Source organism: Corythoichthys intestinalis, chromosome 2, assembly GCF_030265065.1.
Source record: "Corythoichthys intestinalis isolate RoL2023-P3 chromosome 2, ASM3026506v1, whole genome shotgun sequence".
In the NCBI taxonomy this organism is placed as follows: domain Eukaryota; kingdom Metazoa; phylum Chordata; class Actinopteri; order Syngnathiformes; family Syngnathidae; genus Corythoichthys; species Corythoichthys intestinalis.
Window position 1 is genome coordinate 27,685,472 of NC_080396.1, and position 12,988 is coordinate 27,698,459.

At 37.9% G+C, this 12,988-nt stretch overlaps 1 protein-coding gene across 1 annotated transcript; it reads right to left on the reverse strand.

Moving 5' to 3' along the window:
* Positions 1-10,072: 10,072 nt before the first annotated feature.
* LOC130912311 (leucine-rich repeat-containing protein 3-like) lies at positions 10,073-10,855 on the reverse strand. Its single transcript, XM_057830304.1, has one exon. The coding sequence runs from the start codon at positions 10,853-10,855 to the stop codon at positions 10,073-10,075; it is 783 nt and encodes a 260-aa protein (XP_057686287.1).
* Between the last annotated feature and the right edge of the window lie 2,133 nt (positions 10,856-12,988).

The following is a 12,988-nucleotide window of genomic DNA, read 5'->3' on the forward strand; positions in this document are numbered from 1 at the left end:
TCCCCCTCGACGGGCTGACTGGTCCTTCTTAAGCCATTTATTTAGCTATTGGGGAAAAATACTTGGATAAAAAGAATATCCTGTACAAATATTGGAGTGGAGAGACTGAAACAATGACATTTTGTGGCTCTCTTCGTCGCGTTTTCCTCATTCTGAATAATTCCCCTTAATGGGCTGAATAGTAAAACCGATGAGCCCAGTCACCCGCTGACGTCATCCACCTGTTGGGGACGCTAGAGCCCTATAATGGTAGGCGTGGCTAACCGGCAGATTAAAATTTCTCATCATCTGCGCTTTGCTAAATTGTTGTATATAGTCGAACCGTCTCAAAATATGATTCTAATTCACATAATAATGCTATTTAAGACTTTTTTTTTTTCTCCTGTCGTATGCTCTTTAAGATTTAACTTCAGATAGAGTTTTGACATGCTGGTGTTTACATTTTCCAGAAGAATTTAAAGAGATATTTGGCTTTTAGGTCAAAAGGAGAGTCGACATGTGCCATATTCCGTGTTCAATTACATGCACTGTGCACCAATTTAAGCCAGTAAAATGTCATGTCATTCCATAAATGGATTTCCTTATTCAGTATCAGGTCCATCTTCAAGCAAGCTACATTCCTAAAGAAAGAGAAAAAAGGACAGCACAAGTATAATTCATTAGTTGTCACCTCCCTTAGCCAGCCTCGACAGCATTAACTTTATTGATATGCTCTTCCAAGGATGATATAACTGTCATATACATTATATACTTATGTGAGGAATACTCACATCTTTGTGCACTCAGGACTTGTTTAAAATGAAGGGGATGTTTTTTAATCAGTCAGACTTAATTTATCATCACCAGCATGTTTCCAATTACTATGATGAATACTTCCACTAGGCGTCTATGCCTTCTACGTCTAATTATCAACCAGTGTACAGTCAGACCCAGAGGCTGTTCAACACTAAATTATAATGGGCTTGAAACATTTTAGAGCCCCTAAAAACTATCGTACTCATACAAACTGGATCCCATGATACATTAAATTGTTGTAATTTCTTGTGTTCCACATTCATCTATTTCCAAACCACTTCTTTATTATTAATGTGAGAAGAACAATACCAAGAGAAAATCTATGACAGCAAAAAGCAACATAAGAAAACCTTAAAGAGCATACGACAGGAGAAAAAAAAAGTCTTAAATAGCATTATTATGTGAATTAGAATGACTTTTTTTTTTAAGACTTACATCGAAATATAAATTGTTATTTTAGTGGTTTAAATTTTAGGCTTAATGGCTAACCCCGGTCCCCATCGATTGCTATTAGACTAATCAGTCCAAGACCAAGCTTCTGCAGTAGCCTTTACAGTCAATCCAATCCAAAAATAACAAAAGGGCCTTCTGCAAACACAGTCTGGTGACCATCACAGACCTTCAGCCTTCCAACTAGAATCAACACTGAAATATTCCTGTCATGTACAGTATTTATTTTCATACATCTCGTGCTCTCTGTGACTTTGACTTTGAGGGCCCCACAAGGTCTTTTTAGCATAAAAATATCAAAACCAGAGAGATCTAAGTCATTCGCAGGTCAGGCTCAAATCTAATACCTGTGATTATATATCTGTTGACAAGAAGACATATAAGGGCGCACTGTCCTTTGCTCATAAAGGAATCATCCCATTTTGCAATCTCTGTGATGTGAGAAATGATCGAAACCAGTGCCAGTTTCCCTAGATATTTTCACTATCTTGAAGCTGAGAAAAGCCCCTGCCTGGACAACTTTTGGCTGCTCTTCAAAATGGATGGTTTGACCAGGAAACAGCAGGAGGCCTGGATTAAGAGTATTTACGCAGCCACTTCCAGTGGTTTACACTTCTTGCTCTGCAGAGCAAAACTTAGCTGTGATGCAGCCAATTTTAACTTCTGCTTCACAGATTTGTGTAAGCGACCTCTTTGTTAAGGGGTGCTGGCCAATTTTAAAAGCTGCATCAGCTTCTGATAAATGACCTCCCCAGCAGGTGACCGTGTGCCAAGGGCATTTTTTTTGCCTGTGGTTCAGACTATGTTGCTCTCTTGTGCTTTATAGAACCTGGACCTGACCTACCTGATTGATTACAAATAGAATTAGAAGAAAAGAAAACACACATACAAAATCAAACATTATTATAGAATCACTACTACAACCCCTGGCAAAAAGTATGGAATCACCAGTCTCGGACGAGCACTCACTCAGACATTATATTATGTAGGACAAACTCAGATAAAAAGCTTGAAAAAAAATAATGAATTAGTTCAAAAGTGCAACTCCTTGGCATTCAGAAACACTAAAAGAAATGAATAAAAAACATTTTGGTGCTGAGTAAATGTTACTTTTATAGAGCAAGTGCAGGGAAAAAAATATAGAATCACTCCATTCTGAAGGAAAAAAAATATGGAATCGCTCCATTTTGAGTAGAAAATACAGACATACCCAGTCAAGTTCCTTTCCTTAATTGGGTCCCTGCCTCAGATTAGATCTGCTCGTTAGTCATCAGTTAAAAACAGTGCAGTTATCACACCTTGGAGGGCTGCTGGACCAAGTGGATTCAGAAGAGTCATGGCTCCAACAAGAGAGATGCCTCTTGAGACCAAGGAGAGGATTATCAAACTTCATGAAGAAGGTAATGCGACACGTATGGTTGCCATGTGGACTGTTCACTGTCAGCTGTATCAAAAATTTAGACCAAGTACAAACAGCATGGCAAGGTTGTTAAAGTTAAGCGTACTGGTAGACCGAGGAAGCCATCCAAACGTCATGACATACAACTAAAGGCCATATGTCTTGAAAACATAAGACATACAACAGGAAATGAAGAAATGGGAGGAAGTTGGAGTCAAGGTATGTGACAGAACTGTGCAAAATCGCCTAAAGGAAATGGGATTTTTACATAGGAAAGTTAAAAGGAAACCATCATTGACACTTAAACAGAAAAGAACAAGACTGCAATGGGCTAAGGAGAAACAATCATGGACTGTGAATGACTGGATGAAGGTTATTTTCAGTGATGAGTCAAGAATCTGCATTGGACAAGGTGATGATGCTGGAACTTTTGTTTGGTGCCGTTCCAGTGAGATTTACAAAGATGACTGTCTGAAGAAAACATCAAAATTCCCTAAGTCCTTGATGATATGGGGCTGCATGTCAGGCTAAGGCACTGGGGAGATGGCTGTGTTTAAATCTTCAAAAAATGCACAAGTTTACAATGAAATTTTAGACAGTTTTCTTATCCCTTCAATTGAAAATATGTTTGGGGATAATGAAATCATTTTCCAAGATGACAATGCATTATGCCACAGAGCTAAAACTGTTAAAGCATTCCTTGGAGAAAGACTCATCCAGTCAATGTCATGGCCTGCAAATAGCCCAGATCTCAACCTTATTGAAAACCTGTGGTGCAAATTGAAATTAAATGTTCCACAGCAAGGCTCTGACCCACGAGGATGATCTGGCAACTGCAATCAAAGAGAGTTGGCACCAAATTGATGAAGAATACTGTTTTTCACTCATCAAGTCCATGCCTCAGATACTGCAGGCATCATAAAGCATCATAAAAGCGAGAGGTGGTGCAACTAAATACTGGTGATGTGTTTTGATTGTTATTTCTTTGTTTGTTTCTCATGATTCCATATATTTTTCCTCAGAAATCCAGTATTTCCATATATATTTCCCTGCACTTGCTCTATAAAAGTAATATTTACTGACCACCACAATGTTTTTTATTCATTTTTTAGTGTTTCTGAATGCTAAAAAGTTGCACTTTTCAACTAATTCATTATTTTTTTCAAGCTTTTCATCTGTGTTCTACATAATAAAATGTCTGATTGAGTGTTCGTCCAGGACTAGTGATTCCATACTTTTTGCTAGGGGTTGAATGTTACTGTATTCTAGTACACTGTTATATTGAAAATCCAATCATGGTATGCTGGGCCACATACAACAATCTGAATGTTATTTCAGAGCCTTCATTGTGCTTTACATATAAATGACAATCTGAGAGGATTTATGAAATCATTTTTTTTTTCACTGAGCCTCATTCCTCTCACACAAAAACATATCTTAAATACTGGACTGTATGCATGCTGAATAGTCTGTCCTTGAGCAATATAAGGCCAATTTGTTACCTCGCAAACACTCAAAATCTGTATTCAATTCATCTTCTGTACAGATTGTGCCCCTTGAGGTATGGAATAGCTGGAGCGAGAGGAAGGCCACTGGTTGCTGCTAAAATGCAGGGCACTTACCTACATATTGACAAAGAACCATTCACACTCACATTCAAATCTATGGTCAATTTAAAGTGAAATTTTGTTCAGTATGATTTACTGAATTATCTCCTTTCCGATTACACACATCTTTAAATAGATTTTAGGAATATAAAAAGGTAATAAAGGCCTTGTGGTGATGTGATGAGCAATAACTTTACTTTCTGTATATCTGTATATTTCACACACAATGAGTTTGATCATTCTTTTATTATAGATGACATGCTTTATTTATTGCTATTTGTCGCTGCATAAACATGATTGGCACTTGTTTTTGAGAATGTCTCAGTGAGTAATTACATCATCAAAAAAGGTTCCCTGTTCATTGATTTACTCAAGTCACTGCCACACTATTTTATTGCAAAACAAAATGCATTACACAGCCAGAGCCAAAAAATGGCTGAAGCTTTAATGTTTTCATCATGATTTGCGAACTATAGTTTAAGTACAGTATAAAATGGAATTCTATTTTTCTTGGTACAATTTGTTACTTTTCCTCCCCTTTATTTTGGCTGTAATTCCACTGTCAAAAATTACATGGCACACTGATAAATTTGAGTCAGTTGTCTGCAAACGATAATTGTGAGGACGCTATGCAAAGCAAAGCTACCTTCCCATAGATAATATTCCTACCCCCCGCTTGTTTGGCACACACACAGTGACCGATTATTACAGTTACTTTGAAAAGTTTCAAATATTCACATGGCGCAGGCTGTTTTTCAATTTCGCCCCCAAAGTTTACACATGCGGCAAAAACGCATGCTTTTCTACAAAAAAAAAAGCGCCATTGATTTCCAAGGCCAAAATTTTCAAAATTTTATCTCGTTCTACATTTTCTTAAATCCCACCGACAAACATTCATTTGCCCCTCCCAGTCAAAATGGATTGGACGTATAGGGCCATATGGGACCCCAAAGGAGTCATCATGAAATTAATAAAAACAACATTTTGAAATAAATAAATCTTTTTCCTAATAATAATATTACCTTAATTTCCAATATAATTTTTATTTATCAAAATTACATTAATTTCAAAATGCTGTTTTTATTTAATTAGGACTCTTTTGAGGTTCTATAATGCCGTCAATGGCATCCAATAAGTTAACAAGGAAGTGACCTGAAAATGCTCCAAAATTAATAGTAGGTGACCGTAATCTACAGGATGTGACCCACCAAAGAGCAAAGCATTCCGATGCAATTTCTCTAGCAATCACATTTTATAGTCGAATTTAAGAGTCCTACCCAGTTTTGCTTCTTACACTTACAAGAAGCAACAGGTCTAAGTTTATTCAATAATTTATATCTTTGGCCATGAAATTGATGGAAACTGTGATATGAAAAGGATTTTAGGGGGATATTTCTACAAAGTGGATTTCGCTTATTGATGGAGTAGTCTGGATAGAAGCAGGATTACTGTGGAAGCATGACCCTTGACCACGGAAGGAGAGTAAGATTTGTTCGTCGACGTTCATGGTGCGCTGTGAAGCGTTTGCTTTTATTCCCATTCAGCACTAATGAGCCAACGTCATGCAGGTGGCAGAGTTGCTGATTGCATGAGCCACTTTGCCAGCTGCAAGTGATTACCTGATTGCGCCAGCTGGACAGAAAACACAAAGGAAGCTTTCTGAATAATACTGTAATATTGTCATGTCATTTTAAGAGTAAAAATTTCAATTCATCATATAAGAAGAACCTCCAAAACCTTTGCCATGTCTGTTACAGATGAGGAGAAAAGTTATTATTTCCCTACAGTAAGTAACATATAGTCACCTTCCAGCAATTGACTCCCCAGAAATATTATATTCTAGCAATGCACGACTTGTGTGTTTGTCTTTTCCATGTTTTCCAATTTTGCTAAAGGTCATCACGTTGAGATGACAATTGAGGGTGAATGGTTGCTCCTGCAGTTAATCCGCAAACTATCAGTAAATCAGTAAATGTGTAAAATTCATATAGTAGTCGCACTGATCGGGCTTTGGAAGCTTAAATAATACTGGTGTTTTAAAAACTTTGTTTTTATTGAGTTTTTTTTTTTTTAATTACCTTTTCAAATAGCCTCAAAAATACTTTTAGCATCTATTTCCCTCTCATACTTTTAACCATTATGTTTCCTTGTGCTAGCTTTAAAGCAGAGTGTTGATCTGTTGACCACATTGGTCACGTAGCGTACTTAAAAGGTGCTTATTTCACATGACTAGATTTAAGTATTTTCTTAAGGCATTTTTAAGTACGTTCTGCCTGTGCATCTAAACAAAACAAGTTGAAAGCGCACGGGGGGTGGGGGGTAATAATCCGCCTCTCGTAGCATGTTTTGCCGAGGTAAGACATTTTGGCAGAACACCGGAGTCGGTTACCAGATACTAAGTAATCATGTTTACACATTTATATTATGTGCAGAATTTAAACTACCTACATATGGATATCATGCGCAGCATAAGTTATTCCCAATTGCATGTCTTAGGCACCGTACAGTGTTGTTATCGTCAACGATGACTATAACGAAAATATTTAGTCGACGAACAATTTTATCATGACGACGACGAGACGATAACGAGCTAAAACATGCTTTGGGAGACTAAAACATAACGACACGAATGCCAGTTTTCCTCTGACAAGACGAGAACGAGATGAAAATGCACCATAGTTTCTGTCACATGTTCAAAATGTGAGACATTTCATGTGTAGTTACCCTGCAACATAGCAGTGTCTGGTTTACCTTTAAAGGTCTGTGCTGAGTGATCACCACACACTAAATGTAACTCGTCGCATTAGCATAGGATTCATGTTCGTATTAGCAACAGGCAAGTGTCCTCTTAAACTCTCGGACAACTTTTTTTTAAGTACATTTCTTGGTATCCAAGTGAGTATAATTATTTTTATTTAACATTTTTGTTAAACGTCGACCAAAACTACACAAAATTAGTCTTGAGTTTTCGTCAACAAAAACTGGATGAACACAAACACATTTTGAGATGACTAAAATAGGACTAAGACTAATAAGTATTATCGTCCATCGGCTTCGACTAAGACGAAAATCAAAAGGGATGCCAAAAACAACACTGGTGCCGTACACTGCAGGGCTGTTTTTTTTAGGAAAAAAAAAATTACAAAGCTTTCTTGAGTCTGTTTAGTGCTGTTCAGCTGTGATAACTTAAATCAGATGATACAAATATTTGTAGCTTGCGTTTTTGCCATGAGTGGTTGTGTAAACTCAAGCACTATGATAAAAATTATAAATCTCCAGTCTGGAGAAATTGCGCATTAGGCAGTAATAAACCTTTCTCCCTGATCAGTGGTTTGGTTTGTTTAATAAACTTTTGCAAAATGCTTGCTTCCTATGATCTTTCTGAATTCAAGAATTTCCAAGTAATAGCTGTAATTTTGCTAAACAACCTTGGAACGAATTAAGTTTAGGTAAAGGTAGGGATGGGCATTGAGAATCGGTACCTATAGAGATTGGTTTCGAAGTTTCAAATTCACTGAGTAGTCTGGCAGTTCTCTTGTAGATTCCAACCAGCACGGGTTGCGACATGTAAATTAAGCATATTATTCATGCTCAATTCAGCAAATAAGATTACGTGATCATAAATGGCCATACTCCAAGTTTATTTTTGGGTACCGTAATCAAGTCATGTTACATTAATTTTCACAGGCCAGGTCATTATTCAAGAGACTACTTAAAGAAATGGTGATTTTTACAAAAACATCTATTAATGGTTCTATCGTATTCCTCGTCGAATACTCTATAAAATTTTTTTTTTTAAAAACCACACACAATATATGCGCCTAAAATAAACCTAAACGATTTTATTAACAATTTTAATGCTCATTTCAGTCGGTAGTCCACCAATCAGTGTTTTTTCGGAATAATTTGAATTTGGTGGGTCATAGGGCCAACCTGACTACAGATTTCAAACAAAAGTACATACCTCCGCATCCGATGGTGGTATTTTTGTGTTGCTACGACTAACGGAAGTGGATGTTCCAAATTACTTCCCGGAATGCACCTGACGACTTCAGCCAGTCAGCGTATTTTCGCCCATAATTCGAGATAGAATGGTCCCATTGGTCCCAAACAACTTTTATTCTACTCAGTATCAAAAGGCCTTTCCATAGAGTACCCCTTCCTAGAGTGTCTAGGAAGTTAACAAATCCAAGTTAACGGAGGATTGTGCAAAAATTCCACTTATATTTTGTGAGATCCAACTGTCCTTATGTAATTAACCAAACCTAATTATAAACTTGTTCATATTTGGGACAACAAAAGAGATACTCTGCCCCTGCTGTCTGGACTAGCTAAACACTTTCCCATCTGAGAGTGTGTTCTCCACTGCTGGAGACACCATAAGTCTAGAAAGATAAAGTATCCTACCTGAAAAGGCAGACATGCTTATTTTTCGGCAAAAGAACTGTTAATTTTGCACATTTGCACTACGCACTGTTCTGTTGTATTTGACAGTATTTATCTTTTTTTATTATTATTTTTGAGTGCTATCAGCTCATATGTCCTTTTAAAAAGGAGAATATTTTATTTCTATTTGAAAAATGTTTCAGTAAAATGTTACACATTTTTGTCCATTTGCCACAGTTACATATTGCCACAGTTAAGATCGAGGCTGTGGGCCTCTTTTGACCTCGTTGTGAGTTTTTAAGGTTGTAACTTCTGATTAAACAAGCTAGATCCCAATCGAAATGTTTGTTCTTCTTTTCCCCAAAATTAGAATCGATAAGAGAATCGATAAAGAATCGAATCGTTAAGCAATATCGATAATGGAATCGGAATCGTAAAAATCTTATCAATTCCCATCCCTAGGTAAAGGTGATTTGAGAAATGCAAGGTCAGAAAAACATGACTGTGTATCTCTTAGTCACACGACAGTAGACAAATGAGAGCAAGAAAAAAGTTTCCCTAATAAACTGCAACAATATACTGTAGCATATGAAGCCTCGCACAATGACTGCTCAGATTTATAGATTTCATTTGTTGATGGAATTAAACTAATTTGTAGCAGTGACATTTCTTTTCTTACAAGCAGCAGAAGTGTTCTTATACATGATGCCGTTTTCATCTGCACCAATAGGTGTACAATGTGAAAGATGCTGCCTCCACTGTCTTAAAGAAATAAATGTAAATTGATCTTTTTTTCACCAGTACACTGGTTTTAATGCAATAAATTATCATTTGGATTTCTTTTGTTTTGTTTTTATCCTTAACAAACATTGACTGGAGCATTCCATCTTCCTCTGTTTGTCACATTCTTTTCAGCACAGAGACTAAAATATTTTCACATAAAACAAAGACAGCTCTTCAACAACACTAAACATCTACTTGTAATATGTATTCCATCAAAATGATTTGTAAAAAGGCTGGCCGGCCTTTTTGACAAGTCTATATAGAAGATAAAGACAGAAATCTTCAAAACCACAACTTGAATCTCAGCAAGTAAAATACATCTGCCCCTCATTTTGTTAAAAAGTCACTACCATGAGTTGTTTACACACTACAAATAAAATCTGAGTTTATTGGATTTCTTGAAAGGGACCAAAGACACAGCCTTCTACACATTAGCACTTTGTCCTTCTGGCCACATTCTTGATTAAGATGACATTTATGAAGACATTGAATTATTTGACTTGCTTTTTGCTGCTCCTTATCGAATGTGACTTGCGCAGCAATGTATCGTCAAGCAGGGTTTTATCGCTAACTCGCCTCAAACATATTCCCTGCTTGACTTTCATCTATATGCATCAATGCACACTCATCTATATTCATTGGCGCATCTTTTCTAAAACACACTGCTGGCTGTATCGTAGTCCTTGCTGATATGGGAACTGCTTGGCAAGGACTTGAGGTACTCCATGTGCCTCCTCGCCTCCTCTTGGTTGTGCCGGATGTAGTATATGATATACGCGGTCACCATGGAGAACCAGCAGAACATGGCCACAAACATGGCTACGTCAGTCGTCTTCTGGTGAAAGTTGCAAAAGTTGATTCCCGAGTCCAGGACATGAATGACCGGTTGTCCTGTGTATTTTTCCGGCACCGACGTATGGCAGCTCACCTCGTTGATGGTCTCAGGGTCTAGTCTCAGCTCTCTCAGCACTTCCTGCAATGAGCACTCGCAGTTCCATGGATTGTTGGACAAGCGAATGCGAGCTTGCATTTTAGTGAAGGTTTCCTTAGGCAGGCTGCTGAGGTGGTTGTTTGAAAGGTCCAAGGTCCTCAAGCCCTCAGAAACTCCTTGGAAGGCACCCACCTCCAAGCTTTCTATGAGGTTGTGGGAAAGGTCAAGCTCCCTGAGTCGGTGGAGGTTCATGAAGGCCGCCTTAGGGATGTGTGTGATTTGGTTGGATGAGAGCAGAAGCACCACTGTGTCCTTGGGTAGATTGGTGGGGATGTTCTCCAAGTTGCGTGAAGTGCACTGCACCACGGCGCCATTCCTTTCAGAGCAATGGCATCTTTGTGGGCATGCATGTGCAATGGCAATCATGGTTGATAAAAGCCACAGAGCACACAGCAAGTAAAAACAAGAGGAAGATTTGGTGGACGACCTTGGTGTGCCCCCCATTAGTCTGGGAGTTTCATCCTCATGGCCATTTTCAACTATCACCTGCCCGTTTGTCATCTGTCTCCAGATAAGCCCTGTTGTTGCACAAAATTTGTCCCAAAGTTTGCATGGTTGTTAGATGAGGTATCAGAGTGGAGCCTCTTCGACATCAACTGACAAGGAGGTTTTGTTTTGGTCCCTCCCCATCTTTCACCGATGACTGGAGGAGAAAAAAGATCAAGTAGCAACATTTGTTTAATTACGACACCACTGCTATTCAGTTTCTTTGGGGGGGGCATTATTACCAATTTTTTAAGACCCCAAATATATTGTGTTCTCTGATCATACGGATAAAATAAAAATAAAAGACTCATGGGGGAGGGGGGGTTAATTGTTTTTTTTTCATTGTTTAATAATAAATAGTAGTGCATTGGTAATTTTTACAAAATGCAGTCATGTCTCCCAGACACAGGTTAAATGAAGTTTTTTGTGAAAAGGAACATATCAAGCAGATGTATAATATTTTCTGCCTCTATGTCACCGCTAATATCTGAACAGTGGTTTCATGACATAAATCTGCAAAAACAACATTTACGAATGGCTTTTGAAAGCAAAATAATTATTTATTTAGCATTGTACATGCTTTTTGGGCTGATTTACCAGATAACACATCAGTTGTGGAGTTTACTGTGTATTGATTAGAATTTATTATATAATGAAAGTGGTCCTCGCCATTCATCCAATATCTCAGGTCTACTTTGTCACATTTATGAGACAAACAAACTACAACAGCACTTTGAGTATTAGCTATATAAATTCTCAGTTCAGATGTTAACGCTGAAAGTTGTTAACAGTGTTGTCACTAACACGTTATTAGGTAACACTTTACTGGAATCTGATTACTTTCTTTCAGTAACGAGTAATCTAAAACGTTCATTTTTCCAAACCAGTAATCTGATTAAAGTTAATTTTATTAATGCCTGTGCATTACTATTATGTCATTGCCTCATAATGTATGTACAATAAAGAATATTGTAATATTGAAGAACATTTTGAATAGAAAAGGTTTGAAAGTTTCGCACTAGGCATTCGTTTCCACGGCAACAGCCCACAGTTACTTCCTGTTGTGGTCTCGAGTCACACGCGCTTAGTGTTTTGGAACTGAGAAAGGCGTGTGCTAGCGCGGGTGCCCATTCGAGCCGAGTGCAGCCACCTGTTGAGATGTGTGAGGGAATGTTGATCTGTGTGCATACATGAATGAACGGGAGTATTTTTCCTTCGTTCTGGAGGGTTCCAGCGATAGGTTGGAGCTGCTACATGCGTGGCTGTTTCGTAGCTTTGCCGTTGCAACAGCGGGTAGTCATCGGCGAGCATTGTTTACATCATGTTCGTGTTGCACATTTATGCCGTGAGGTGACGTGTTCATTTAGCATCTTTGGGATGTATTGTAAGTCCGACTGAGTGTACAGTGCTTAGTTGCCGCCACATTTTGCGGTCAAATTGACCGCATGTGTGTATGGCGTACTTCCGGTTTGTGCGCGCCCATCCGCGCCTGTCCCCGTCTTTGTGTTAATTGCATTGTGCAATTCATTTGTGTGTTGTTGATTATTGTGCGGTCAATTTGCATTGTTTTACATTAGCATTGATATGCTGATATGCCCTAAACCCTAAACCCTAACCCAAAATTCAGATTTTTTTTTACATTAGGCTTAATCTTAGAGTTACTGAGATTTAATTTGTCAGTGGAGTTGATTTCAACAAATTCCATGCAGTTTGTCAGTTATTTGTTAGTTTCAGGGCTCGGCAGAGTGGCCGAGCTAGTGCGAGTTAATGGTGTTTGAAATCAACTTCATCGACTAATTAAAGCTCCGCCACTACGAAGATTAAGCCCTATGTGAAAAATTCTGATCTTCCCCTTTACATTCAATTATCGGGAAGTCAATTACATGCGATGACGTATTTCTGTCATCATTCATATGTTGAGGTGGCAAAGGGAGAAAAATTGGTAAAAAGTAACCAATAAATTACTTTTAAGGTAACTTAGTAACTTTAATAATAAAGTAATCAGTAAAGTAGCTAGATTACTTTTTTGAGGCGTAATAAGTAATCCGTAAAACTTTTTCAAATATTCTGTGACAACACTGGTTGTTAAAG

Coding starts and splice junctions, on each gene's coding strand:
- LOC130912311 (XM_057830304.1), bottom strand. CDS start 10,855: ATGGGGGGCACACCAAGGTCGTCCACCAAATCTTCCTCTTGTTTTTAC.